The 26,859-nt window shown below is 37.7% G+C and overlaps 1 protein-coding gene across 10 annotated transcripts in view; it reads right to left on the bottom strand.

The window, feature by feature from the left end:
- The window catches only part of LOC149535778 (uncharacterized), a 218,642-nt gene that overhangs the window by 142,477 nt on the left and 49,306 nt on the right, over positions 1-26,859 (bottom strand). For all 10 annotated transcript variants that reach the window (XR_016356742.1, XR_016356743.1, XM_089803414.1 and 7 more), the window contains one exon: positions 6,214-6,276. Coding sequence is in view for 8 of the 10 variants with exons in the window: in XM_089803414.1 (XP_089659540.1) it covers positions 6,214-6,276 (63 nt within the window). In the remaining 2 variants the exon portion in view is untranslated. The remainder of the gene's footprint in view (positions 1-6,213; positions 6,277-26,859) is intronic.

Here is a 26,859-nt window from a genome sequence, read left to right as displayed (position 1 = left end):
GATCCTCTTCTCTCTTATAGATTGAGTATCACCACGGTGGGTTAAGGATTGATGTTTCCCATTGATATGTTCACAATTAATTGTAGCCTATGAGCCTGCTTATGACATTTAATTTCACAATGATGCCTTTTGCTGCGATGGTGATCACCGGCTTGGAATGAAGATCTGAATGCTTTCCTTTTCATAATCAATATTACTTTTTTACTGCCTCCGTTGTCTATCCCCGCTAGTATAGTTATAGACATATATCCTAATTGCAATATATGATGCCAGCAACCATTGGCAGATGATGTTACTGGGAGTGTTGATATGTAATAATATAGTCCACGCTCACTCTTTCAATGGTAATGATAATCATGTATCAATCTGAAGCGATTGTTCTCTTCTTTTCTAGCTCACTGCCTGCTAATAGTGTTTGGTACAATGAGGATCTGCCTATGAATCTGCCTGCATCAACCAATGCTCCAGGTGACAAATGATCACTATGTCAAAATCTTTTTTTCTTATTTTACTTTCTTCTAGTCAATACCATGTGTCATTTCTGCAGTGAATCCTATTCGAACCTTCTCCTTTTTTCCCCTTTTCTATTTTTTGTCACCTATCTATATATTACATGGAGATGGAATAGTCATGACTCTTAGTAGAGTCACAATGATTATTATAACGTTTATTATTAGTTATCATCATATGTAGTTATATGAACATATAATGATATTGTAACATATAAATATTTATTTATTTGTGATCTCTTGATTATTAATATTAGCATCTCTATTCAACTATATATTTAATTTATTGATAATACTATTTAATTTTAACATATTATTCTATTGTAATAATAATTCAAAGATAATTATATAATAGACATTACATGAGATAACTTAGTTTAACATTATCGATTTATTTATTAAATAACAATTTGTATACTCTATTCTTATAAGATATTATTAGTATTTATCAATATAATTATTATTTTGATTATAATTACAATTTATTTATTCCTTATATTACCTCTATTATTAAAATTGATCTCGGAAACAGGGACATTACAGAATTCTTTACCATTTACTACCATGACACTTGACCCTACTTGTTTTTGTGTTCCCTCATCAAGTTATGTAACCATCTTGAATTTCCAACCATTTTTGGTTATGGAAGGAATTTTGCTTCCCATTGTTTTGAGCATCCACAACAATTGCCATGAATGCCCCAACAAAAACTGCAAGCATCAATGGAAATTACATCACAGAACAACCTATCTTTATACTCTCCTGTCTCAAAATCAACCCACACTTGTTCATTAGCCAAAACATTTTGCCCCTTATTCAATCAAGAAACCTTTTGAGGGTTAGGATGTGGCAATCTTTTTAGCTTCAATTTCTCTACCATTTCTATTGAAACTACATTTTCAATTGAACCAGAATCTACTATAACCTTACATACCTTTCCATGGACTTTGCAACTGGTCTTGAAAAGTGTCTTCCTCTAATCTGGTTTTAGTTTCTGGTATACCTTCAACAAAGTTCTTCCAACCAGCAAATTTTCTCCATCTTGGATTGGTCCTGCACTTCCAATAGAGGAATGGACACTCTGGCAGTCTTCCTCAATTGTCAATTAGTTCCTTCTCTCTCCTCTGTGAGAGCTTGAGGCCTTCTCAGGATACTTGTTCATAGTGTTCTCTACTTGGTTACAGTTATAGCATCTCCCTATGAGGACACTAGGACCTCTCCCTAGTGCAACATTCCTGCCCCTTCCATTGGGTCTTCTACCTATTGAACCTCCTCCTTTGGAACCTAAATCTCCACTTGACTCTTGGTGGCATGATTCATTGGTTTTACTAAACAGAATCCTTCTACCAAAGCTTCCTCTTCTCCTAAGCTTCTCCTTAGCCTTTGATGCCAACGGAAAGCATTCATCTATTATTTTTGTTAGAACCAAACTTATTTCATCCTGTATGGCATACCTAAGCCCATTCATGTACCAGGCCACCTTCTCCCTTTCATCTTCACGGTGTTTGGATCTCATGCTTAATCTATGAAATTCCACTATGTAGGTAGCCACGTCTAAGCCCTTCTGGATCTCATAGACTGCAGGCATAAACTTTCCTTTGAGTAGAATTACCATCTTACTCCATTTGTGATCATATTCTTTCCTAGTCTTTCCCTTTCATTCTAAATACAATTCCACCATACCAAGGCAGATCCTTTCAGCCTTGTCTTTGCAATTCTGACCTTTTTACTGTCTGCCACCTCCTGATATTCAAAGTAGTTCTCTAGGGCTTCTATCCAATCAACGAGTTCATCTCCATCACACTTCCCACTGAATGTAGCAACATCTATCTTAGCCTCAACACCCTCTCTATGTGATTCCTTTATGGCATTCACAAATGTCTTGTCGTTTGCAGGAAAATCTTGGCAAGTCTTTCTTCATCCTCCTCTTTTATCTCATCTTCAAAAACTTTATCATCTTCTTAAATTTGGCTTCCCACTTCTCTTCCATTCTTTGTTCCATCTCCTCCAGCTCTTGAGGTTTCCTTTAGGAGTCATTATGATAGCTTCTTCTTGGTTCTCTTCTTCTGACATACACAAAAATTAAAACACCACCAATTGGCTCTGATAAGGTTCACTAAGGCAGTTAGCAAAAGTGAGAATTATAGATCTGTTTGATTAAACAGAATATGAACCTTTGCATCAGCATTTACTTTCAACCATACATCTCTAGGAAAGGGACTGACATCATATACAGTTGAAAACATCATTTTTTCACGTTGGATCAAGGCAGAATTAGTATTCAAGGATGCAGATCGGCGGGAGGATAATAGTTCTAGTTGTTTTATAAGCACCTAGGGCTGGCCTTACAGCCCAGGTAGAAACCACATCCCTCCAGCTAGATGTCAAGTACATGAGTTGCAGATTACATATCAAATCTGATTCCTCTCTACTTATCATTGTCAGTTTGGAGAAAACAAGAGGAAGTTCGCAGGACCCAAATGATTCCATCTCTTATTTGCTGTTATACAAATCTGTTATTTGATGTCCTGGTACAGTTTGCTAGCAATTGTTTGATTGAAATAAAAAACTTAGTTAGAGTTGTTTGCTTTAGTAAAATTATTTCAAGCATTTTCTTTGTTTTCTCCAAGCACTGTATTCGAATATCAAAAAATTGCAAAAAAATCACAAGTATTGAAAAAAAAACAAAAAAGCCAAATATTCCAAAAACCCAGAAAAATACTCTGATTAAATTGCTGACCAATGACAAGAAAACAAACCCAGATCAATGTTTTGCCTTAGAAATCTGTTTGGGGATCTTTTAATCCAGATCCTATGATAATAACAATCTTCTTTACTTGTTTTCCCCATGTATTAAACTGAGCCAAATTTATACTTATTTTCAGTTCCCATTCAAGCCTTGATGACTAAATCAGAAATTCCACCACAAATTGCAATATATTCCTGTTGAAATGTATAATAATTCCTAATGTTCCACTATAAATATTTCAACATGGGCCCACATTAAAATCTCCACGGCATTGATAAACTTGACGACAATATCCTCACACAAAAACTCTAGCCGCATTACTATGGAGCATTCAAGGTTACCAAAGTTGGAGTTACCAACTAACAGCCAGGTACAAAACATCTTCCATGCGTAACCATCTACAGTGCTACCAGCTGTTCATGAGGAAGGGAAATCAATTTTGGTATTTGAGGCTATTGTTGATAACTTGATACACGTGAGAGGAGATTGCAGATAGTTGTAAGGGAATATTAATGAGAAAGAAGTGCACGTGTCAGACTCTTCATGGAAGAGTGAGCCCATTTTGCGGCAACCGGGATTGAGATCGCTCAAGGAGGGCAGACTATTATGTTCCCTCCTTAGGCAGGTCAGTGAACAGTTGAAGTTGGCCAAATATATGGTTCTCGCAGGCCAGCAAATTGCACAGAGTACCCATTCGGAGGCTTATGGAGACATATCAAGCCTTTGTGAGCCAGTTTGACCAGTTTATGGCAATCTTCTAGATTTTAGCGCAACTCCTATTGTTTAAGCAAGTTCTTAAATTTTAGGAGACCGTCAGCTAGCTCGCAGTGATCAGACAACATTACTGGACAAGTGCTATTAGACAGATTTCAGATCGGGGTCTAGATGAGCAAGCTATGATTAATTTGGAAATAATTTAATTATTTCCAAAGTTAGCCTTAATATAATAATACTAATAAAAGTAAATGGGGGACTTTTTTGGGCAATGATAAATAACCCCTTATGAGGTTCAAATTTCCTAGGAGGAAATATACTTAATAAACTTTAATAAGTTTGTAAAAGTTTTAAAAGAAATTAGTGGAAAATTGAGTGTTCATCCTTGACAACTTATTTTGCAATTGTGGTTTTGAAATGGAGCTCTGTATCAGGGTTTCAGCTATTTGGGTCATCTGAAAACCAAACTCTAAAAAGATTGGAGGCCTGAGGTGTGCAAGATCATCCAAGGGTCTGAATTTGCATAGATCAGTTGGTAATTCTATTTGCATCAAGAAAAACTTGAACATCAGAATTAGCATATCAGTATTTGGGAGGTGATCTTTATTTGTTTTTGCAGTCCTAGCCCCAGTCATACACCCCAAGGTTTGACCCCACATACTCCCAGCTTGGATGTAGCCTGGAAAGGTTGCAGATCAGACTTTATTTACAGGTGTTTGGAGTAGATCAGACTTCAGTTCCAAGCCTGTACTGCATCTCAGCAAAATTGCAGGCAGATTGGTATTTAAGTCCCAGTCATACAGCAGCATCAAATTCATTGTTTCATCAGAAACGGACTTTACTGGGCAGAAAATGCAGTTATCATAGAGGAAATTAGAGCATAGCATGATACCAGTAGCTGGGTACCTGGCATAGGAGGAAAGAAGACATTTATTCTCCTGGCTGAATCCCAACGTATGCAACTTATAAAATCAGCTTGTGTGGCAGACAACCTGGTATGGTTTATATGCATGGTTTTGAAAATAAGTTGAACAAATCAGATTATTCCAAGTTTCCAACCAATTTCTCATTTAGTTTGGCATCAGCTTGCAGTAGCTGTTTTCAACATTGTTTTAATTTATTTAGCATTGCAATCAGAATATTTCAAAAAATACAATAGAAGTCCATAAACAGGCAAAAGCTCAAAAAAAATAAGAAATTCAATTAAAACTGGATTTGGCAAACCATATCTCAGGATGCCTATCATTATCACAAGAAATCACAACATGCACTTCAGCTATTCTCGCACTTTCTTGGGCTCCACAATCAAATCACTATAAATCAGTGTAACCCGGAGACTCACACCTCCCTCCCAAACCTTCAAGTACCCATCCCCGAAATGTCCCTGCACTAGATACTTGAGTAACCAAGCACCCCCACCTCCGCCATTCCGCAACCATGCCACCGCTGGGATGTGTATTGAATTTCTATTTGAATTTTGATTTTTGAATGTTGCTATGGGGTATGTAATACGTTACTATGTTGAAGTCAATGGTTCTAATTCATGTTGCAATTTTGCTATGTTCAAGTATTTTAATTTGGTATGTTCTAGTGAACTACTGAAACATCATTTCATAACTAGCATTTGAAGTTCTATATGCATACTATACAACAGCCCTCTTTGGCATGTCCTCCCCTTGCTGTCGTCCCCTGACCGTCCCCTGGCTGTCCCGAAAATGAGGCCCATTTTCCCCGCGTCCCAGAAACTCGCCCCGATGTCCCACCATCCCGAAGTACCCCCGTACTGGTGTAACACTGCTATAAATAATTACGAGAATCTAATGAACTTTTTGGGTTCTAGTTTTGATTTGTTGGACTTCTTCAACCTTTTGTGGCATCTATCATTATGAAATGAAAAATTGCAAGTTATTTTTTATATTAATAAACACTACATGCACTTTCCCATTTCTGTGTTATTCTACTTAGCTTATAAGAGTAAATACATGATATTTTATATTCATGTTATTTTATGTTAGGAACCTTAAGCATACTAGAGTGTGCCTTCTTTTCATTTGCAATTGCATTAACAATAATTTATTTAACAAGATACAGTTTGATAGAACCCACCAAACAATTTCACAGAGAAAATCTTTTAATTTATCGTCATAGAATCTAAAATCTTCCATTTGAGAACATAAGTAGAAAGAAAATGAATTTGTAAACCTTGGAAATGGCAACTATTAAACAGCTCAAGTGGCATACATTGGATCAAGAATCAAATGGCCAGGTTGAACTTCTCCCAATTGAAGCAAGGAAAATGCTGTGCTGCAACAAAAAAAGGATGCAACAGTAAAGAATATATTAACTTAGAGATACAGACCAGATAAAATCAATAGCTTATGCAAATACATGACTACTCCTACTAAAGCTATGTCCACAAAAAAATGTTTATTATTTTATTTATAGACTTGTGGTATACGAGGTCTGCCAAAAAGGATAATAATTTCTAAGCTAATGTTTCTGAAATTTCATTATAATATATTGCTATAGCCATTTGAGAAAGAGTAAAACAATTATATTGATTTCCACAAACAATCAACAAATGTAAATGCAGCTTCTTTGTACCATGACAAATTATTGTAGTAAAAGAAAGCCAAAACCATGTCCACCTAATAAAGTGAAATATAACAATTTATCCAGAAATGTGTCAATCCTACAAAGTACACATCATTAAAAGAGCCAGTATCTATAAGCATGCAACCCCTACAAGTTTCAACAAAGCCATACAATCTACTCCCACAGAGAAGCCCAAAAAAGCATAGTCTTTAGAATAGCAATTTCCAAAAGTTTTTGTCAAGGTAACGCCCAACGAATCTGCCACTTTGGCTGGCAGGACAGTGTCAAAAGCAACCAAGCGAATAATACAATTGATAAGATTGAAGCCATTTATCAACAAGGAAATGTAGAAAGGCTCTATTGTTCCAGGAATAAATGACGAATAATCACTAGATTATTAGGTAGATTTTTAGGATCTGGGGTAGCAGGAAGAGCTTTTGTGTATGACACCAAAATCTTGAAAAGAAATTTCCAAAGAAGAAGAAAAACTTTCAGCCTGAGGCTTTGGATTTGACGTACTAGGTTTATGTACAATTACAGAAACAAGAGGAGTAGGATTGGTTACTCTATTATTCATTGCATACTTGGGAAGGCGAGGCAGTGGTGTTCCTCTTTTTGCAGAAATGATAGGCATTTACATATCATTCTTTGCTTTTAAAGCCTCATCTTTCAGAGGAGCAAACTGTGTGTCGGAATGCATCATAGCCACAAATGCTTAACTTGTTGGGCACAATTCGGATTAGTATCTTTTAACCTTTCAGCCTTACTGTGCTAGATGTAATAGCTAAATCCCTCTACTGTGAAGAATTAGAACAGCTTGAAAAACAAAATTCACAAAAATGGATAAGACGCTGAACTTCAAACAAAAGTGAAATGTGTTCACAACAACTAAATCCCTCCAGTCCAAAGAATTTAAAGTGGTGACACTTTGCTTATGTTGGATCTGCTCCAAATAATCAGGCTGCCTCACGAATATACAGTGGTGGGAATTCTGTTATTAGCTGGAAGTTCGAAGGATAAGGTCTGCAAAACATAGGGAAGATGTCACTGCCACTCACAGACATTTGGAAGGTCATCTGATCAGCATATCATCAAACCAGCAGGGCATCTATAAACGCAAGTCCAGGGTGTCAGGTAGCCCCTTTTCCTCACGTGGCAAGGGAGGAGTATGTCTTTTCTGATTTGTGTATAGGTTATGAGATGCCGCAAGTGTCATATCAGGAATTTGACGTGCTAAGTCCGACAGCAGTTGCAGGTACGGTGGCGGATTCAGGAGTGAGCCCTCAATCTTCCATTTTCATTGAAGGATGAGCAAGCCATGAGTGCATGGACAGTCAACTCTTCTCCGGCAACTTCAAGTTCCAACGTATTTAATTTGTGTTTTGTTTATATTAAGTAATATGTCTGTAGTTCAGGATTGGATATAAATGTATGGCATTGCCAACTGATTGTTATCACAAGCCAAACAATAGATGAATCGAGAACAAGGTTTTCAGCATTTTTGAAGAATGCTATGAGTTTTTTTCCCTGTCCAAGCATTTCACATTATATATAGTTGTTTAGTCATACTAGCATTTCACTTTTTACCGACAACACTTTCGTTATTTGTTATTTTTGCTAAGTGTTCTATTTATTCCCCGGGTTTCGGATTCTTACAGTGGTATCAGAGCCACAAGACTTGCCAACTTGTGCATAAACCATTGGAATTGTAGGCTAGTTAAAATAGGAAAAATGTCAGACAAGGCATGAATAGGGAGCCATATAATTTCAGACACATCAAACCTGAACAAATAGGATCTTCAGATCAGATTGATATCGAGGATAGTTATACAGTTGATAAGGAGTTGATCCTTGAACCAAGCATATATAGGTTGAACAAGTTGAACAGGATGAACAGGCTAAACAAGTATGGGTCACTCAAATGGCTCACGATGCTAATGATCAAGAACGAAAAAATGGGGGAAACCTTGCGTGCTATTAGAGATGGATAGAATAATATCGCTACTGCACTTCAACAGGTTACAGGTACTATGCAGCAAATAGCCCCGATGCACAAGAGAACACCGAGTCATCACAGTGGAGGTGGTAGTGTGGCAGGATCACCCTGGGCTGCTAGGGCCCCCACACGGAACAATGACAAACCCTTGATGTCTGCTTTCACTGAGAATAATGGCAAAGAAGAGGTATCCCAACCTGCAGTAGTAGGCTTACTTCCGGAAAATGTGATGGTTATGTACGATGAGTGGGGTTTATTCCCTGAACCGATAAAGCAGAACTTTACCTTTGTCCAAAACCAAAATCAAAAAAGGGAGTCAAATAGGACACAGCAGGACAGGAGGCCCAAGGCACAACATAGGGACTTGACGCATGCCATGAACAAGTTATCCCTCCCCATTTTTTATGACAGCAGTAAGATGTCCACTAGAGCTTGGATTCACAAGTTAGACACTTACCTGACAATTAAACCCATGTCGAAAACAGAAGCCATTAGATTTGCCACAATGCAATTAGAGGGAGCAGCATATGATTGGTGGCATCATGGGCTAGTCACCCAGGATCATGGTCTCATTACATCTTACGAGACTTTCAGCTCTAAGTTGATCACTTGTTTAGACAAGAAGGACATTGAGGTCTACTACAGGGATTTGGTCAGTTGTGATAGGGTGGATCTTTAGATGACTTCGTTGACGAGTTTCAACAGATCTCAATTATGCTTCCAGATATGACAGAAAGGCGTAAGGTAATGTTTTTCACAGAGGGCTTACAGGACAGATTTAGAGGTTTCATCAAGGTCCTTAAACCAGACACCTTGGATGATGCTATTAAGATCACACATGATTTGAACTCATCTCCTTCGATACTACAACCTTCTATGAAACCTTATAAGGGGTCTACTTCAATCTAGAAGAAATAGAATCAGCATAAGACTTACCCCCCAAGGTTAGACTTTGAGACACGGAATGAATTGAGGAGGAAGAACCTATCCTTCACTTGTAGGGAGCTGTGGACACCGGATCACAGGAGCCTTGGCAAGGGTAAAATACATTATGTTGAGGTTCTTTGGGAAGAGGAGGATGAGCAGCAAGGAGGCAACGATGTTGATGGCAGTGATGAAGAAGGAAGTGAGGAACAACCTCTTAAAGAAAGGAAGAGGGAATCCACTCCAAGACAGCCCCCTACTATAGCTTCCCCTTCAAGCGATCCCACTGGTCACCCCTTTCGTTTGAAGGGTGTAGTTAGAGGGCAGCATATTGTGTGCCTCTTAGATACAGGTGCATCACAGAATTTCATAAGCACACGTTGGGTATCAAAGAGAAGGTTATTGGTTGATGATATACTAGAGTTTGAAGTTAAGGTAATAGGCGGTGATTGATTAAGGTGCACAAGTAAAGTGGCATTCAATTCACTTTGACGACTATTTTCTAGAGGTCAATTTTTATGTTGTTGATTTGGATGGGTTAGACGCCATGTTGGGTAGGCAGTAGTTAAAGACTATCGGCAGGTATACAATTGATCATGGTGAGATGTTGCTAGAATTCATACAGGAGGGTTAGCAGGTGATTTTCAAGGCCATACCAGAGGGTGAACCCAGAGTGATCTCAGCTCACAGGATGGAGGCAACTATGAGGCATGATGACATGGAGTAGGCAAGGCATTGTTTCATCTCCTCTAAGGCTACATTAGGATTAGGACAATAGTTTCACTATAACATTCAATTGAGGGTTTTTGAAGACATACCCTTGGGTATTCCCTCAAATAGAGGGTTTGGGCATATCATTGAGTTAGAAGAGGGTGCCAAGTCCGTCATTACGACTCCTTATCGCCACCCTAGGCATTATAAAGAGGAAACAAAAAGGACGATTAAGGAACTCTTAGACATGGGACACATCAGACCCAGCTCCAACCTTTTTCTTCTTTGGTGGTTTTGGTGAAGAAGCATAGTACTCTTCGCATGTGTATTGATTAACGTGCTCTCAACAAAACGACCATTATGAATAGGTACCCTATTCCTCGCATTCATGAGTTATTAGATGAACTACATAGGGCAGTCTATTTCTTGAAGATAGATCTTCGATCTGGATACCATCAAATATGTGTTCGTGAGGAGGACATGTATAGGTCAGCTTTCAAATGCCACTACGGACATTATGAATTTTTGGATATGCCATTTGGGCTCACTAATGCACGGCCAACATTTCAATCATGTATGAACCATATTTTTAAAAAGTAGTTGCGCAAGAGCATGTTGGTATTCTTTAATGATATCCTAGTTTTTAGCAGGACTTGGGAGGAGCATTTGCAGCACTTACATGAAGTACTTAGCATTATGGAGGAGCACTCATTGTTTGCGAAGGAATCGAAGTGGGAGTTTGGATTGACTGAAATTCTTTACCTTAGACACGTGATTGGTGCAAATGGGGTTAAGGTACACTAGTAAAAGATTCAAGCAATGCTAGATTAGCCGCCTCCGAGGAACAAATAAGATTTGGGAGGCTTCTTGGGTCTTTGCTCTTATTACAGGAGGTTCGCTAGAGGCTTCTCTCATACAGCAGCTCCCCACACCGATCTCACATGGAAAGGGGCATTTAGGTGGATGAATGATGCAAAGGTAGTCTTTGATAGGCTCTAGAGAGTTATGAGCATATGTCCGGTTCTGGCCCAACTTTTCTCAACCTTTTGTCTTAGAGTGTGATGCTTCAGGGAATGGAATTGGCGCAGTTCTGATGTAGGACAAACATCAAATAGCTTATGAGAGCTAGAAGCTCAAGGACAGTGAGAGATTGTACTCCACCTATGACAAAGAGATGCTAGCCATTATGCACGCTTAAACCAAGTTTAGACAGTACTTGGGGGGTGGCAAATTCACAGTTAAGACAGACCACAACAGTTCAATGTTCCCGTTATAAATTAAATCATTTATCAAACTATTGTTAATGGGCCAATTGATTTAATATATCTCGGACACTTTTTTTTCATTTTCGTAGTTTGCGTTGCCATCGGCTATCTTTGTACACCCTCAGAAAGTTTTCTAACAGGTATTTAAGTAGAGCTTGTAGGTAGTCTTTAGGTATGCTTTTTGGATTATTTCTATGTATTGCGAATTCCTATTGGAGTTCTGGATTGTTCGTCATCTCGGAAGTGAAAAATCTTCCCTATTAGCTCATGCAGTTTCTGTGGGATTCGACCCTCACCCTATTCTGTTGTTGCATGTAAAACTTCGCTCGGATTTGGCAAATCGGAGCATCATCTTTGGCAAATATTAATCTAAGGGTACTTGTGTTCTAATTTCCATTATTATTTAATTCTATCTGATAAGTTTGAATCCATAAATTTAGATTGCATTATTGAGTATTTCTTCCGTCCGCATACCCTTTATCATTCCGCACTTTAGTAGAATTATCAAACAAATAAGATATCACTAAACGACAATCCATGTGTTTCGTACAACCTTCCTCTGTTGCATAGTCTCTTGTCCGTACAACCTTCCTATTCATCCACACCGTATGTCTTCTCCCCCCACCGTACAGCAATTTGCTCCATTGTACAGCCATCATACGGCCTAGTTGTTAAGATCATTGTACAACCACCAAAGCCTCCTCACCATACGGCTACACTGGCCCAATCCATCGTATGGCCTCTTCTTTCATCCTACCATACGGCTACCAAGGATACCATCCAACTCTGCTGCCAGGTACGACATCCTCCATTCACCCGGTACGTCCACCAAGTATACCGTACAGCCTTCATTCCATCTTCTTGTCATCGTCGTACAGTTTCAATAACACTCCTCTACTATACAAAACCCAATCCATCCGTTGTCATCCATACAAGACCGTTTGAGTTGCATTCAACTACCATCTGGAGGTCAGGAACATTACAAATAGCCTGTGATATTTCTTAGACCAGAAGGATCTGAATGAAAGATAACAAAAGTGGGTCAGCAAGATTCAAGCCTATGATTTTGATATCGAGTTGTTGATGCTCTTTCTAACAAACCTTCAGTAGTAGAGTGTTGTGCCATTTCAGAGATATCAGCAAACTGGAAGTCCCAATTATTGGTTGAGTATTCCAAGAACAATCAAGCTTGTCAGATCATGGATGGGAAACTCCACGACAATAGGTACAAGGTAATCGATGATATGATTTTTTATAAGGATAGGATCTACCTTGTGCCCGAGTCTAAGCTCAAGGTAAAAATTATGAATACCCATCATGACGCACCATCAGTCGAACACCCAATTTTTTTCAAAACCTTTAGATAGGTCAAATAAAGATTTTCATGGAAGGGCCTCTACGACAATGTCCTTCAGCACGTTAGAGAATGCCAAACTTGTCAACAGCACAAGTCGAAGCATGAGTTTCCAATCGGATTATTAAAGCCGCTTCCTATTCTAGCACAAAAATGGGAAGGTATCTCCATGGACTTTATTACAAGATTGCCGAGAGTTCAAGACAGAGATTCCATTTTTGTGGTTGTGGACAAATTGACTAAGTTTTCTCATTTCTATTTTATAGCAGCAGATTGGTTGGCCTCTCAGGTAGCCGAGTTGTTTTTTCGAGAGGTTTTTTGTTTACATGGTTTACCTCGACCCATTGTGAGCAACGGGGATAGCAAATTTCTCAGCACTTTTTGGTAGGAATCATTCAAATTGGCAGGTATAGAACTGGCATCCATCACGAGCTACCACCCAAAAACGGATGGGCAGACTAAGATAGTAAATAAATGGGTGAAGGGTTATCTCCGGAACTATGTAGCGAGGCAACAGAGAGCCTGGGTTAAATGGTTGTATTTAGGGGAGTACTGCTACAACTCCTCCTACCACATGTCCATCCGGATGACACCATTTCGAGCTCAATATGGCAGTAAGCCACTATCATTCATAGATCTGGCCTCACAGGACAGTAGAGCATCACTAGCCGGAGACTAGATACAGGACCAGCAGGACATTCTCAAAGTTCTTCGGAAGAACATTCTACAGGCTCAAAATCAGCAAAAGATGTACATTGATCGCCACTAGATAGAGCGGAGTTTTGAGTTAGGTGACATAGTTTATCTTCACCTCCAACCTTACAAGCAAAGCTCCTTGAAGAAGAGTGGATCCGAAAAGCTTCAACCTAGATTTTATGGTCCCTATTGCATTACCAAGAGGATTGGGGACGTTGTTTATTGTTGTGAGGCTTTCACACCATCGCCCCAAAAATTTTGGGGACCCCCTTTTTCGAGCAAACCTTGGCAATTTTCATGTGTTGAGAATTTTTCGATTGCCTTAGCAAGATTTGGAGTGGTCCAAAGATTTTTGAATTAACAATTTTTACACCTTGAACGCCTTCAGGCCAAGAGGGGATTTGGTTTTTTCACCCAATGCTAAACTTGATTTTCCGAAACATGTAATTTTGTCCTTATGCCTAGCGGGTTTCAATAGTAACATTTTTTTTCAATGGTTAAAATGATATCTGGCAGGATAAAATTGCAAATTTTGCACTTAGATGGATTTTTGAAAATTTGATATAATTGTATAAGCTTGAGCGTTTTCAAAATGACTTTTGCATTCAGTCGTTTTGGAAAAATCTTGAAATTTTTCAGTGAAAAGAATTTTGATAGTGAAATTGGATTTAGAATTTGAATTTCGATTGCTAGGAAAAGGATTTATTTTTGTTAAAAAATTGAAATTGCATTGCAAAATTGAAATTGGATTGAAGTGCAAATTTTGATTAAGTTGATATTGAATTGCCTAGAGGGGGAATTCAAAATTTTAAAAGGAAGTGAAATTGAAATTAAAATCATATTTTTGGGCGGAGTGTTTGTAATTTGGAAATCTAATTTGGCCCCTTATTAATTTTATTTCCCTCCAATGCAGGTAGGCCCTATCCAAGGAGGCAAAAGTTTGGTATAAGAAGAGGCTCCTCCTCTTCATTTCTCATTCCAACTTCTTCCATTCTGTGGAGTAGCGAATCTGAAATTGGTTAAAGGGCAGCAAGGTTGTCTTGGAAAGTCTGATTTTTGTAGAGCTGGGCAAATTTCACAAGCGGGGCAGAATTTTCATGAGATTTGATTTTGCATATTGGAGAATTTTCAAGAGAGACAAGGTTGGTGAATTCTGATTTTCGCTAGGGCATCATATTTTGGAGGAGGATTGAAATTTCTGAGATCTTATCTGAATTTTGAAGAGGCCCAATTATTGGTAGAAGGCAAATTTAAGGTATGATTCTCATTCATTTTTTGAAGTGCAGATTGGTTTTAAAGGCGAATTTTATTCCTTGTTCTTGCTTGGTTCATTTCCCTTATTTTCTTCTTGCACTTTTCATCCACCACTTCATCATTTCCATTGATAGGCTGAAGATGGGAGATATCAGTGTAGATTTCATGATAGGACACTTGGAGACACAGAAATAAGCTAGACCACCCTTGAATTGAAGTTGGGAGATATAAGTGTACTCCATCCTAAGGTAAGAAAGAGGCAGAAACAAGTGGTTGTCCCACCCCTAGCATTGAAGTTTGAAGATTGATAAGTGTAGAGATAGGCTTTGGAGAGGTAGAAATAAGCTAGATTCCATCGATGGAAAGAAGGTTGGAGATTGATGTGTAGTTCATATCATTTAGACCGAAGGGGCAGAAATAAGTGTTTAGGATGGTAGATGTTAGTGCAAGCAAGAACCCAAAGGGAAGGAATACCAAAAAAGACAAGGAAGAAATGATGCCTAAGACCACCTTCTTCTCGAAAGTGAGGCAAATAAGTGACACCAATATTGGCATGGTAAATATGGTACTGTTGAAGGATACATTTAAGGAAGGACAATCCCCCATAGCAAAGAAGATCTACAAGAGCAAAATTGTACATGTGGCGGGTTTCCCTCCTACCTTGCCTTGTCTGGAATTGGTAATGGTGTGTGCATCTCGGTTTGATATTGTGACCAAGTCCATCATTTTTTATGAAGGGAAGAGAGTGTTGGCTAACATCAACGGACAAGAGGTCGAAGAAGTATTCAATATTCCCTAGCATAAAGGCATGACAGTGGTAATAATGGATCAAGCAACCAAGTTCTTTCAAGATAATCAAGAGGCCTACTTCATTCATCTAAAGCAGAATTGGTTACACGAAAGTAAGAAGGGAGTCACCAAGTTGTCAAAGATCACCAAGTCAGATTTCAAGCCGGAGTATGGTGACCTTATTGTGCTTCTCAGCCGGATCATGGAGGTGGCTCAAGGTATGTAATTCGAGAACTAGGTGTACTATTTTATTGATGAAATTCAAAAAGGAAAAAGAAAATTTGATTGGGCTAGAATTATAAGTGAAAATTTAGAGTTGCAACATAGGACAGTGCAAAACCAAAAGCAATTCTACATGGGATCCTATCTTTTCTATCTGATTGCGACACTATATGAAAATCCTGGACTTAAGGCCTTAGGAGTAACTGGCAATGGGTCGAGGCAATGTTTGGTGCATGAGTGCTATCCACAGCTTCATTTGCACAATACCAAAGATTATAAGATTTTTTATGACGCCTTTGCCATGAAGACGATAAGGATATTACAAGGGACGCCTGCTAGGATGCTCTCATTGGAAGCGAAAGAAAAAGTTAAGAAGTATCGGAGTTGGTTCATCCAATTTTCGCAATTCACATACATCAAAGTGGAAGGAAGTACAATTTGTCCCAAAAGACTTCCAAGGTACCCACCCAACAAGATAGTTTTGATGGAATTGGCTAGGCAACTTGAGGATTATGACAAAATGATGAAACTTAAAGGTGAGACAGGGATTGCCTTCTCATTGGGAATAGGCAATGATACTTGCCCCAATCTTGTTGCCTTTGCAGCTGCAGAGGAGTTAGAATGGTATCATCTAGGATGGTATAGAGCAAGACAAGGATTTGATCCAAATAGTCTTATCAAGGCATCTCATGAAAACACATTCAAACATATTTGTACTATAGAAGACTTTTGGGCCAATGCATGGGATGACTTTCATGTGAGAAAGCTAGCTTTCGCAAGATTGTCAGTGGGCATGATGAGGGAAACCAGATGGAGAGGCCTTTAGATTATGATACAATGGATGGAACGGAATTGGGTCTAGTGGATTGGGATGATCATTAGGATCCTTCCTTAGAGGCAATTACAAAGACAGTTGATCTACGCACTAAGTCATGGTACAATGAGAACTTAAGGCAATTACAAAGTCAGAAGGTACGCCTTACTTATGAGAAGATGAAACAGGAGGAAGAAGGTCTAGTGGAGTCAGTCGGACAGAAAGGTGGGGGCAATAGCCGGCAACAAAGAGCAATTAAGGGCAAGAAGAGGAATTTGGAGGTTGAGAAAAGTAAAGAACATCAAGAGCCTCCAGCAAAGAGACAGAATGCAGCACTGTCAAGGGAGAGCATAATTGAGGCTAGGAGCCAAGAGGTTAATACAAGTGGACAAAGGGTGTCACTAGAGGTGAGCTCTGATTCGGAATCAAGTGATTACAGTGACAGTACCGAATACTCTCCTCTCTCGGAGGACCAACATGGAGATGAGGTGATAGTCACTAGTGAAGAAGAGGATAGGCCAATTAATATTAACGAAGTAAGCCTGGCACCTGAGGCTATTGGTGATGCTTTGCTAGTCGAACCGAATCCAAATTTGGGGAGATGAACTACACCACTATGGTTAAGGCAAATGTTTATGCCAAGAGGCGAGGTGGTGACTATCCAAATAGTTAAAGATATTCAAGGGTTAGTGGAAAAGGAAGATACCGAGAAATAGAAACAAATTGCAAAAATAGTGGCAAATGTAATTAGAAGCGATGATAAGGGTCACCAAAAAGTTTAGATTGCTGTACCAAAGGTTAGCAAGGTAGTGGATGAGATTGTAGCCCAGGAATACGAGGTAGTTGAGCATAACTTGGGAAGAATCACAAATGACATGGAATATGAGGAGATCCAGGAAGGCATGGTTTCAATTAGAGAAAGGTTGAGGAAGGCAAACAAGAGAATTGTAAAGTTGGAGGCTGAAAACAAGTATTGGAGAGATTGTTAACCTATCCAACAATTGCATCAGGCAACCCTTCTGCAAGACAGTAAGAGCAACATAGAAGAGATATCGGCTCAACTGCACGAAATCAAAGATTGGATCAGTGATATAATTCAGATGGGCGAAGTTTCTTGCCTTCTTTTATCTCGACATTCAGGTCATTAGTGGCTATTAGAGACAAATTCAGAACATTTGAAGGGGAGTGGGCGGATTTCCTTCCAGTCAAGGACTTAGCCATTCCCAAGCTACGAGCATTTATTGGGCTACTGGAGAGATATTTGGAGAAAACCAAGTTGGTGGATGAAGGAGGAATGAGTACAATGGAGTCTTGGTATGTTGCCATGACCATCAAATTGAGGATACTTGAAGAGATATGGAATGAGATTGCATAGCATAGCCCAGGTGTTGACACTTCCATTTCAACCATGTTGGGCGATGTTAGAGTTGCACTTGATTTTGAAGATATCAAAGATAAGAACATTAATGAGGCAAAGTTTGGATCAAGATTAGATGAGTTGGGGAAGGTTGCCATCAAGAAGAAGCCTTTGGGCACCCTTGCCTCCCTTGATGCCTTTATCAAATATGCGAAAGAATATGAGAAGGATCATGAGAAGACACTGCAAGCAACAAGCAACATGATGAATTCAATTGAGCTCAAGATGAAGCACATGCCTTGTCCTCCCATGAAGGAAGTCAATGACAGACTACCCAAGTTCATTTCCTTAGCTAAAAACATGAAAGAAAAGGGTAGAATTATATTAGAGGATCATTTGATGTAAGCCCAAGTGGCAAATTCTCCGTTCTTCTTTGGTAGGATAGGTGATTGATTCTAGTTGGCTACCATTTTGGTGCCTTCTCATTGGTTGCCACTTTTCCTTTTTTTCGTTGGTCCATTGATGAGGTGGCGTCTTCTCATTGGCCTTAAAAAAAAATGCCTGGTTTTATTTATTTTAATATAAAATATATATATATATACAAATACATTTTAAATTTGTTTTATTATATTAACTTTAGTTAATAAACTTTATTAATATGTTAAATTTTAATATTAATAATTTATATATATATATATATGTTATTGAAATTTAATTTAATTTAATTAATGAAACTATCATTGTTTATTATTATTAAAGTGTTATTATGATTAGTATATTTTCTCAATTATTAATTAATTTAAATAAATGGAATTTAATTAAGATCGAATTGATCAATGGGGAGTTTTAATGGGATTTAAATTTCTCTTGTTTATAATGATAGTGACTTTAACAAAATGGAATTTATTTCTTTGGGGAATACATAATTATTATTTTTATAACTTAACAAACAATTATCCCTAGATCCTTTGGAATAATTGACTTGAAATCAAACTTAGGAGATTGGACTTTTGATATTTCAAATAGAAGAATGGGTTAAACTATAGGGTAAATGGAGAATCTTTTTACTTGAAACATACACTTAAACGAAAACTAAAACCTTATATTTAACTCAACGATATGTTTTCAAAATCAAACCAACTATGAAACCTACACTTTGTATTTGTATGTTGTCTATGTTTTGGGTTTGAGTTGACTAGAGTGTTGACCAGTTCTAGGACGTCTACCAAAGGCTTGGGAGTTCCATGATTGTGGTATTATGCTAACTCGATCTTGATTATTTTAACTCAACCATGGTAATGTGTTGGTATGCTCTATGATCAGTGTGATTATATTGTTGTTTACTATTTTTCATTGTCATTGTGGGATGGCGAGATAAGTGCTATGATATATTTGACTTAACCATTTTGAGTCTTCGATCGATATTATTGGGATACTTTTTGGTTGCTTGCTGAGAACTGATAGGTATTGTGATTTATCTTTTGATGTTTTCCAGTCACTTGTGTAGGGCTAAGGTGTTTTACTATGATTCTTTGATTTGTGATTTCATGAGTTCAGGGTAGGTTATCTATATGTAATGTCGGGAAGTGGCTTGCAATGGAGGCCGGGGCCCTAAGTGGCTGCCAGGGTAACCCATTGTAAGTTGATTAATAAGTGAAAACACTACACTAAATGAGAGTAAAATGAACTTAATAAGAGTCTTCGTATGTTCTTGCCCATGCCTCGAGTGCTAGTATAGACTAGGATGGGAGTAGAGAGAATGTTTGGTTGTGACCTTGCATCCATAGTATGCCTTGTCAGTACAAGAGGATACTAGTGGCCGCATAGGGATCACTAGGGGGTCGGGGTCTTGAGAGATTGCCAGGGTAACTCTAGTGTGATTCGTGTGATGACACTTGCCTGCTTACATAGTAGGTTTCCTACGTGTCTTTGTGTGTCTTTGGGATTAGACGTCGATTTATCTTAGAACCTTTGAGGTAGATTACTTTTAGGGCTTCTTGGACTTAGAGAGTATTTTTGATATTTGGTTTGTTATGTTGTTTGGGACTTGAGACTATCTCCTTAGCGTGGTGGGAGCAGGCCATTTGGGTTCCACGCGGTCGGGTGGTAGTGTGTTTTACTCTTACCATAGAGATTCATCCGTAGTCATCGTGGCTGGAGTTTCCTTGTCTGCATTTCCTTTCATTCTATCTTTGTATCGTTATGATGGATGATAATATCTTATGATGGATGTTTATATCTTTTATGATGTATGGTTTCATTTATTGTATTGTACTTTGTATCATGAGTCCGAGGAGGATGATGTAATTCTATTTTTACAAATGTATATTGTTTTAGCCTTTCATACCCTGTGACATGTACAGTGGATGATTGAGCATTCCAAATTTTATTGCCAAGTGGCATTCGGAACAAATGTATATTATTTAAATGGACTTTGGACTTTTAATTATTCTTTCATATGGATGTGGTATTTGTTAGACTTAGTTTTAATTAAATTTAAATGTGATTCAATGTCTTGGGATCCTTAGGGAATGTAATCTGTTATGTATGCTTATTGATGATTGTATGTTATTACTTCCGCTACTATATGTTTGATGTGTATGTTATTCTTTCTTGTTTTGAAAAAAAAAAGGTTTGGCAAACTTAGTAAAACTTTAGGTTAATTCTTTTGGATCCCCTGGCGAGGCGTTACAATTTTGGTAGTTTGAAATGGGTGATAATGTTCGATTCCAAGTTTTCTAGTTGAACGAACAACTGCAATTATCGTGGGCTGAGTTCTATGAATGAAATGATGTTGAGAGTCACTAAATGGTATCAATGGGCTAGGTGAAACATATCATTACTAGAGGGTGAATTATCGGCTTACATTTGGAGCAATGGAAAGAAACACGACATGCTACAGATACTATCATGGTATGAGAAAACTTTGTCGAGGATCATTGAGCTTGGTTTTTTTTTGCAGGTATTGACGTGCTTGGAGCCATTTAACATTGATGTTTGTATTTCAACAGAAGTTTGTGCATATCACTAGGCTTAGTTGGTTACGTGCATGTTGTTTAGCATGAGTCAACTAAAAAAAAACTTGAATCAATGTAGACTATTGCCCTTGCTTGTCGACTCATTCCAAGGATCCTTCTTCTTGGTGTCTACATCTAGGTGTTATTAATCAAGCACCATATCTCTATTTGTTGGACGTCTTTGAAAATTGTGATTATGAAAGGATTCATCACATGTCCATTACTATTACTAGATATATCTTGATGCATGTGAAACTACCGGCAATTGTTGTTTAAAGATGATATTGTTCCAAAATACCATAACTTTGTATTGCTAGATTCAGTTTTTATTTTGTTTAGGAGGAAATGCAAATTTTGCTCATTATTTGTATTTCGAAAACAACAAAGTTGCAAGTTGAACCTTGTCATTTAAAATCAGTCCCTCTATTCAATTCAATTCTAGAAGTTCAAAATTACAAAATTTGGACCTTCACAATAAACTATGATAGTTTACCATAGTTTTTAGTTGATACATTTTCAATCAGAATTTACTTGGGATATTTCAAAGGTATTAGAGCCACAAACCTGCCAGCCTATAAGTAGTTTGGAATTGAATACAATACAACAGACAACCATGTAGAGGTTGATAAGTAGGAGATAATTTCCATAGCAAGTCAAATTGTGATATTGCTATCAAGATTTAACTGTGTGATTTTGAGTCAAACTCATTGACCCATGTTTCATGAGTAGAGGTTGTCAACCACCCTAAGTGCCAAAATGTAGAAAAATATCAAGACTTATTGGGGTTCCTTCAAGTTACAAAAATGGCAAATCATTGAGATAAAAAAGTAAGAGAAACTTTAAGAGGGAAGCAACCAGGGAATGAATAGGTAGGTGATGTATTGCAATAGCTTACAACACTTATACAACAATTAAATGCATAGTAATGAGAATCGCCCAGAAATCGCGTGAATCGTTGGTTTGGCGATTTGATTCGGGTTTCCTAGTGTTTTTTTTGAATTGTTGAACCAGATCGGCGATTTCATCGCCATGAATCATTGATTCAGCGATTCATCCAAAAAATCACCAAAATCACTTGTATGAATCGTGAAAAATCAATTTGCACGGCTTGATAAAAAGTCAAGTCAAATTTCTAAAAAACACATGTTTTTTTTTTACCTTTCCTCTTTGTTTTAACCCTAAAGGGCCTTCTATTTATTTAGCATGAGTAGAAGAGAGGAAAACTGAGAGATAAGATAGGAAAAGAAAAAATCAGAGGTTTTCAACCAGCAAGAGGCACACGCACACGCACACGCACAGACACAGGCCCTAGTGATGTTGTTCGTGAACCCATCTTACATGTGGGAGCTATGGCTCAACAACCCTCTAGGGCCTACATTAGGCGTTGTTGTAGAAGGCATACAAGATACTCAGATGAGGCTGAAGCTGAGGCTACGACCGAGCTTCAGGATGTTGATGAGGATGATGATGAGGCTTGAGATAGAGGCTTGTTTTTCATTTTGTTTACGGATACTGATAGACATAGGTTTTATGGATCTTCATCTTACAACATTTATGATTTAATGTGTTATGGATCTTCATCTTACATAAATTCTATGATTTAACTCATTATGATCCTATGATTTCTATTTACTTCAGCCACAATTTACATTTTGCGTGTAATGTATGTGATGGATTTATCATTTTTGTTCCTTTTTTATGTATGTTAGCTTCCATTTGACGATGTTACAGTGTGTTTAAGTTATATTGAATAAAGGGTGCATGAAATAATTTTTAAATTGTTAAAATCTCTGAATTTCAAGGGTTTTTTTAATTTTCTGATTCATAGTCAATTCGATTCCAATTCATGGTCGATTTGCGATTCGATTCGGCCTTGCCGATTCTGATCTGATTTTGATTCTCATTACTATGATTAAATGCAAGTCAAAGGAGGACTCAAAGTCATCACAACGAAGGTCGTAGTGCAGTAGGGTTCCCACGAGATGTAAGAGCACCTACACATACATCTTACAAGCCATTAATGCCTAATTTTTCAGAAAACAATGGCGATTGGATAGTGGAAAATGCTAAAGCAGAGATAGACATTCCAAACAGTGTTTTAGCAGTGTTTCCGGATCTGGTCAAAACAGACTTAAGTTTTGTGCAATAGATGGGGCAGCAAAGAGAGATGACTAAGGAAATGTATGATAGAAGGCCCGGATCTCAAAACAAGGATTTGAAATTTTATAACATGCTATGATCCTGTGTAACTTCCCACATTTGATGGTGGTGGTAAAATATCAGCCCACACATGGATACACAAGTTGGATACATTCCTAACACTTAAACCCATGTCAAAAATGGAAGCCATTAAATTTACTACAATGCATTCAGATGGGGTAGCGTATGATTGATGGCATCATGGACTTGTCACACAAGATCATGGGATGATTAATTCATATGAGGACTTCAATAACAAATTCATCACCCGTTTCCACAAAAAGGACATGGAAGTTTACTATAGAGAGTTGGCCCAGCTGAAATAAAGTGGTTCAGTAGACCCTTACAGGGATTAATTTAAGAAGATTTCTATCATGATTCCTGATATGACAGAGAGGAAGGTTATGTTGTTTGTTGAAGGGCTAAAATGAAAATTCTAAAGGGATTGCGAAACTGCTGAAACCAAACACTCTACAAGAAGCCATCAAGATGGCTCATGATTTGGATACTTCACCTTCTATATTGCAGCACCCTAAGAAGCCTTTTAAAGAGTCAAAGCAAAGTCTGAAATCTGCAAATCAGAATAAGGCCACAACTCCTAGAATGGATTTAGAAACCACAAAAGAGTTAAGAAGGAAAACATTGTGTTTGACGTGCAAAGAAGCATGGACCACTAATCATTATTATTAAACTATCAACTTGGCAACCAGATTTAATTGATTGTTGGCTTGCTTGGTTTAGCAAGTCTTATCTTTCATAGATTGCATTTGGACATCATGTTCCTATGGTATTCAAGGATATCACTGAGTGATGAGAGTGACCGGGATGGTTTGTGGTCTTTCCTTTTGCTTTGTCATATCTTTCATTGATTTTATGTTCCTATGCTACTCAAGGATACCACTGAGTGGTGAGAGTGGCCAAGATAGTTCACGATCCTTTATTTTGGTTTTGTATTATGTTTGTGGGATGTTCTCATAAAATTCTGGGCCATGCGCCATGACTCATGATGTGCATATGTTTCAAGGTGGATTGGGACGTTCTTTGTCTGCTTAAAGTATGATGTCATGCAAAAAGGATTAAAGGATCGCTCTGACTTAATATATGTCACGATGCGATGTATCTAATTTGCTATATCAGAAAGCTCAATATAAGACAAACAATGCACTAATAAAGAGAAACACAGGTTAATTTTCGTTTATTTTTCCTTTTTATTTTGGCTTGTGTCCTTCCATGTTGGATTTGTTTTCCTTTTGGCTTGTCTCGTTCCTCTCTTCAGTTAGTGTTGTTTGGGTCTTCTGTTCTTGGCTTTATTTTCAAAAAATTCGGATTTATTTTCAAGTTTCTGCCCAATTTTATCAAGGGGGAACCCGCGCAGCTTTTTGAGCCGATTATAGTCCTTTCTCTTTGTCTCAAAGAGGGACAAAATGTAGACACCTAAAAATGATTATCACCCCCACGTCCCCTTTTTTAGTCATCATTTGCATCCTTGATCAATTTTGTCCATTTTTGTTCATTTTTAGTCATTTTTTAAGTCTTTCTAAATTATTTTGAGTTATGGGATGTATCTGTCATTTTGTCATTTTATCTTGGTCATCTAAAGCATTTTTGGTAACTTTGGCATGTTTGATTAAATAGTTTAATAATTATTTAATTATGTCCTAACATTGTCTCTAGGGAATTAATCAATTAATCAATGTCCTCTTACAAATAAATAAATTTCATTTATTTATCCATTTTTAGTCTTTTATTTCACATTTGAGTATTTTAATTAAATAATTGGCTTCTTATTTGCATTTAAATCTGATTTTGTTTAATGTGGTTTTGAGCTTTTGGAGGGAAAATTGATAACTTGATTTATCATGTGAGTTTTATTATTGTGTGTTGGCTTTTTTGTTCCTTTGACTATTCATTTCATCTTTGTGACCATTCAGTTTTCAAGCCATTTTTTCTATTTAATTGGTTTTCTTCTTTATTTGACTCACAATGATTTGAGTATCCTCACTGTTTTTGCATTTTTCATGCTACTTTTTCTGGTCATATTAGTGAACTTGTAATAAAGAGCAAGATTAATTAGAGAAAGAAGAATAATAGAGTGTGATATTGAGTTTGCATGATTTGTTAATTACACTTTTACATTGTTTTTACACAGATTTATCTTAAAAGCTTCATTCAGTGATTAGGGATAGTTAAATGTGATTTCTATGCTTTTTCGTGGTTGAGTTTTTCATATATTCCTACACTAACCATTTTCCTCCTCTACATATCCAAAACACAGATGCATGAAAATTCAGCATTGGGAGCTAATTGAGGTTCCTTAGGTGCTCAATGATCCGTTGGATTCATTTGACATTCCTTTTGTTTAGTCAGTTTATTATTACACCCCATCACATTAAGTAAGATATTTAAGATTTAATCTGATGATCATGTATCAAAGGCATATGTAATGTTCCCATGTCCCTCCCAACCCAGAAATTCCTAAACAATGCAGGCCATACGGCAATTTACCAGGTGGTCAACGTATGGAGAAAGGAGAGGGGGTACGGACACAAGACCAGATGACCGTACGGTGGATGCAAAAGAGAGAATACAACTAAGGAGTCTGTACGTTGTAGAATAATGTTCAAGGCAGGGTCGTACGGTGTGCCAATAAGAGCAGTACAGTGGAACTTGAATAGTTGTACGATATTGAGAGGCAATTCGTACGGTGATGGTAGCCGAGTCGTACGGTGACTATAGCTTAATCCGTACGATGAGTAAAGTTTCTGAATGGTGTATTAAAGTGTCTGTACGGCTATGCAGGGTGACATGGAATGATGAATGGAGGTCGTACAATAGGGGAAGAAGGCAGTACGGTCATATAACAAGCCGTACGGTCATGGGGTGAGGCACAACGGGTTGTGGTAATGTGATTTGCAGGGTAGGTCAGATAGATCAAAGGATGCAGCAGGGAAACATACCAAGAATGATGGAAATCACGATGTTGCACGAACACATGAATCAATGACAAACACAGTAGACCAAAATATTCACCAGATTGATAAGAATTGCAAATAATGAGAGCACTCCAAATTGCTGGATACAAATCAGTTGAACATCGACGGAATAGGTTGAGGGTTGAATCCCACCGAAACCATGCCAGCCAAATAGGGAAGGTCTTTCACTTCCGAAATGGCAAACAATGCCGAACTCCAACGGGAATCCGCAGTACAGAAAGATATAATCCAAAAGCATGCCTACAAACTGACTACAAGTCGCGCTTATATACCCATCAAGAAAAGTTTTCCGAAGGTGTACAAAGTTAGCCGACGGCGACACAAACTACGAAAACTAAATAAAAATGGGTCCGAGATAAAATAAATCAATTGACCTGTTAGAAAGATTAAATGAGTAAATTTATTTTATGACAAGGACATTACAGCATACAGTGGCTTATACACCAATCATGCATCCACATCCTATAAACATTAAAGCTTTCCAACTCGGTCATCACAGAGAGAGAGAGGGGTTTATGAAGATATAAATGATTAGCAACATCTAGGCAGACACAAAATATCATTACAACTGTATGACTGAGGCAGTGTGTAATAGATAAATGCTGAAAATAACTTAAGCATAAACAAAATAAATCATTTTTAAGGATTATGTGTTTTTATTTCTCTAGCACATAAAAGTTTTAATGATATTGATTACAGAT

This window comes from Cupressus sempervirens, chromosome 10 (genome assembly GCF_028749045.1).
Source record: "Cupressus sempervirens isolate cs-2001-9-10 chromosome 10, ASM2874904v1, whole genome shotgun sequence".
NCBI classification, from domain to species: domain Eukaryota; kingdom Viridiplantae; phylum Streptophyta; class Pinopsida; order Cupressales; family Cupressaceae; genus Cupressus; species Cupressus sempervirens.
Note: the sequence above shows the minus strand (reverse complement) of the source record. Positions and strands in the feature narration are given on the sequence as shown.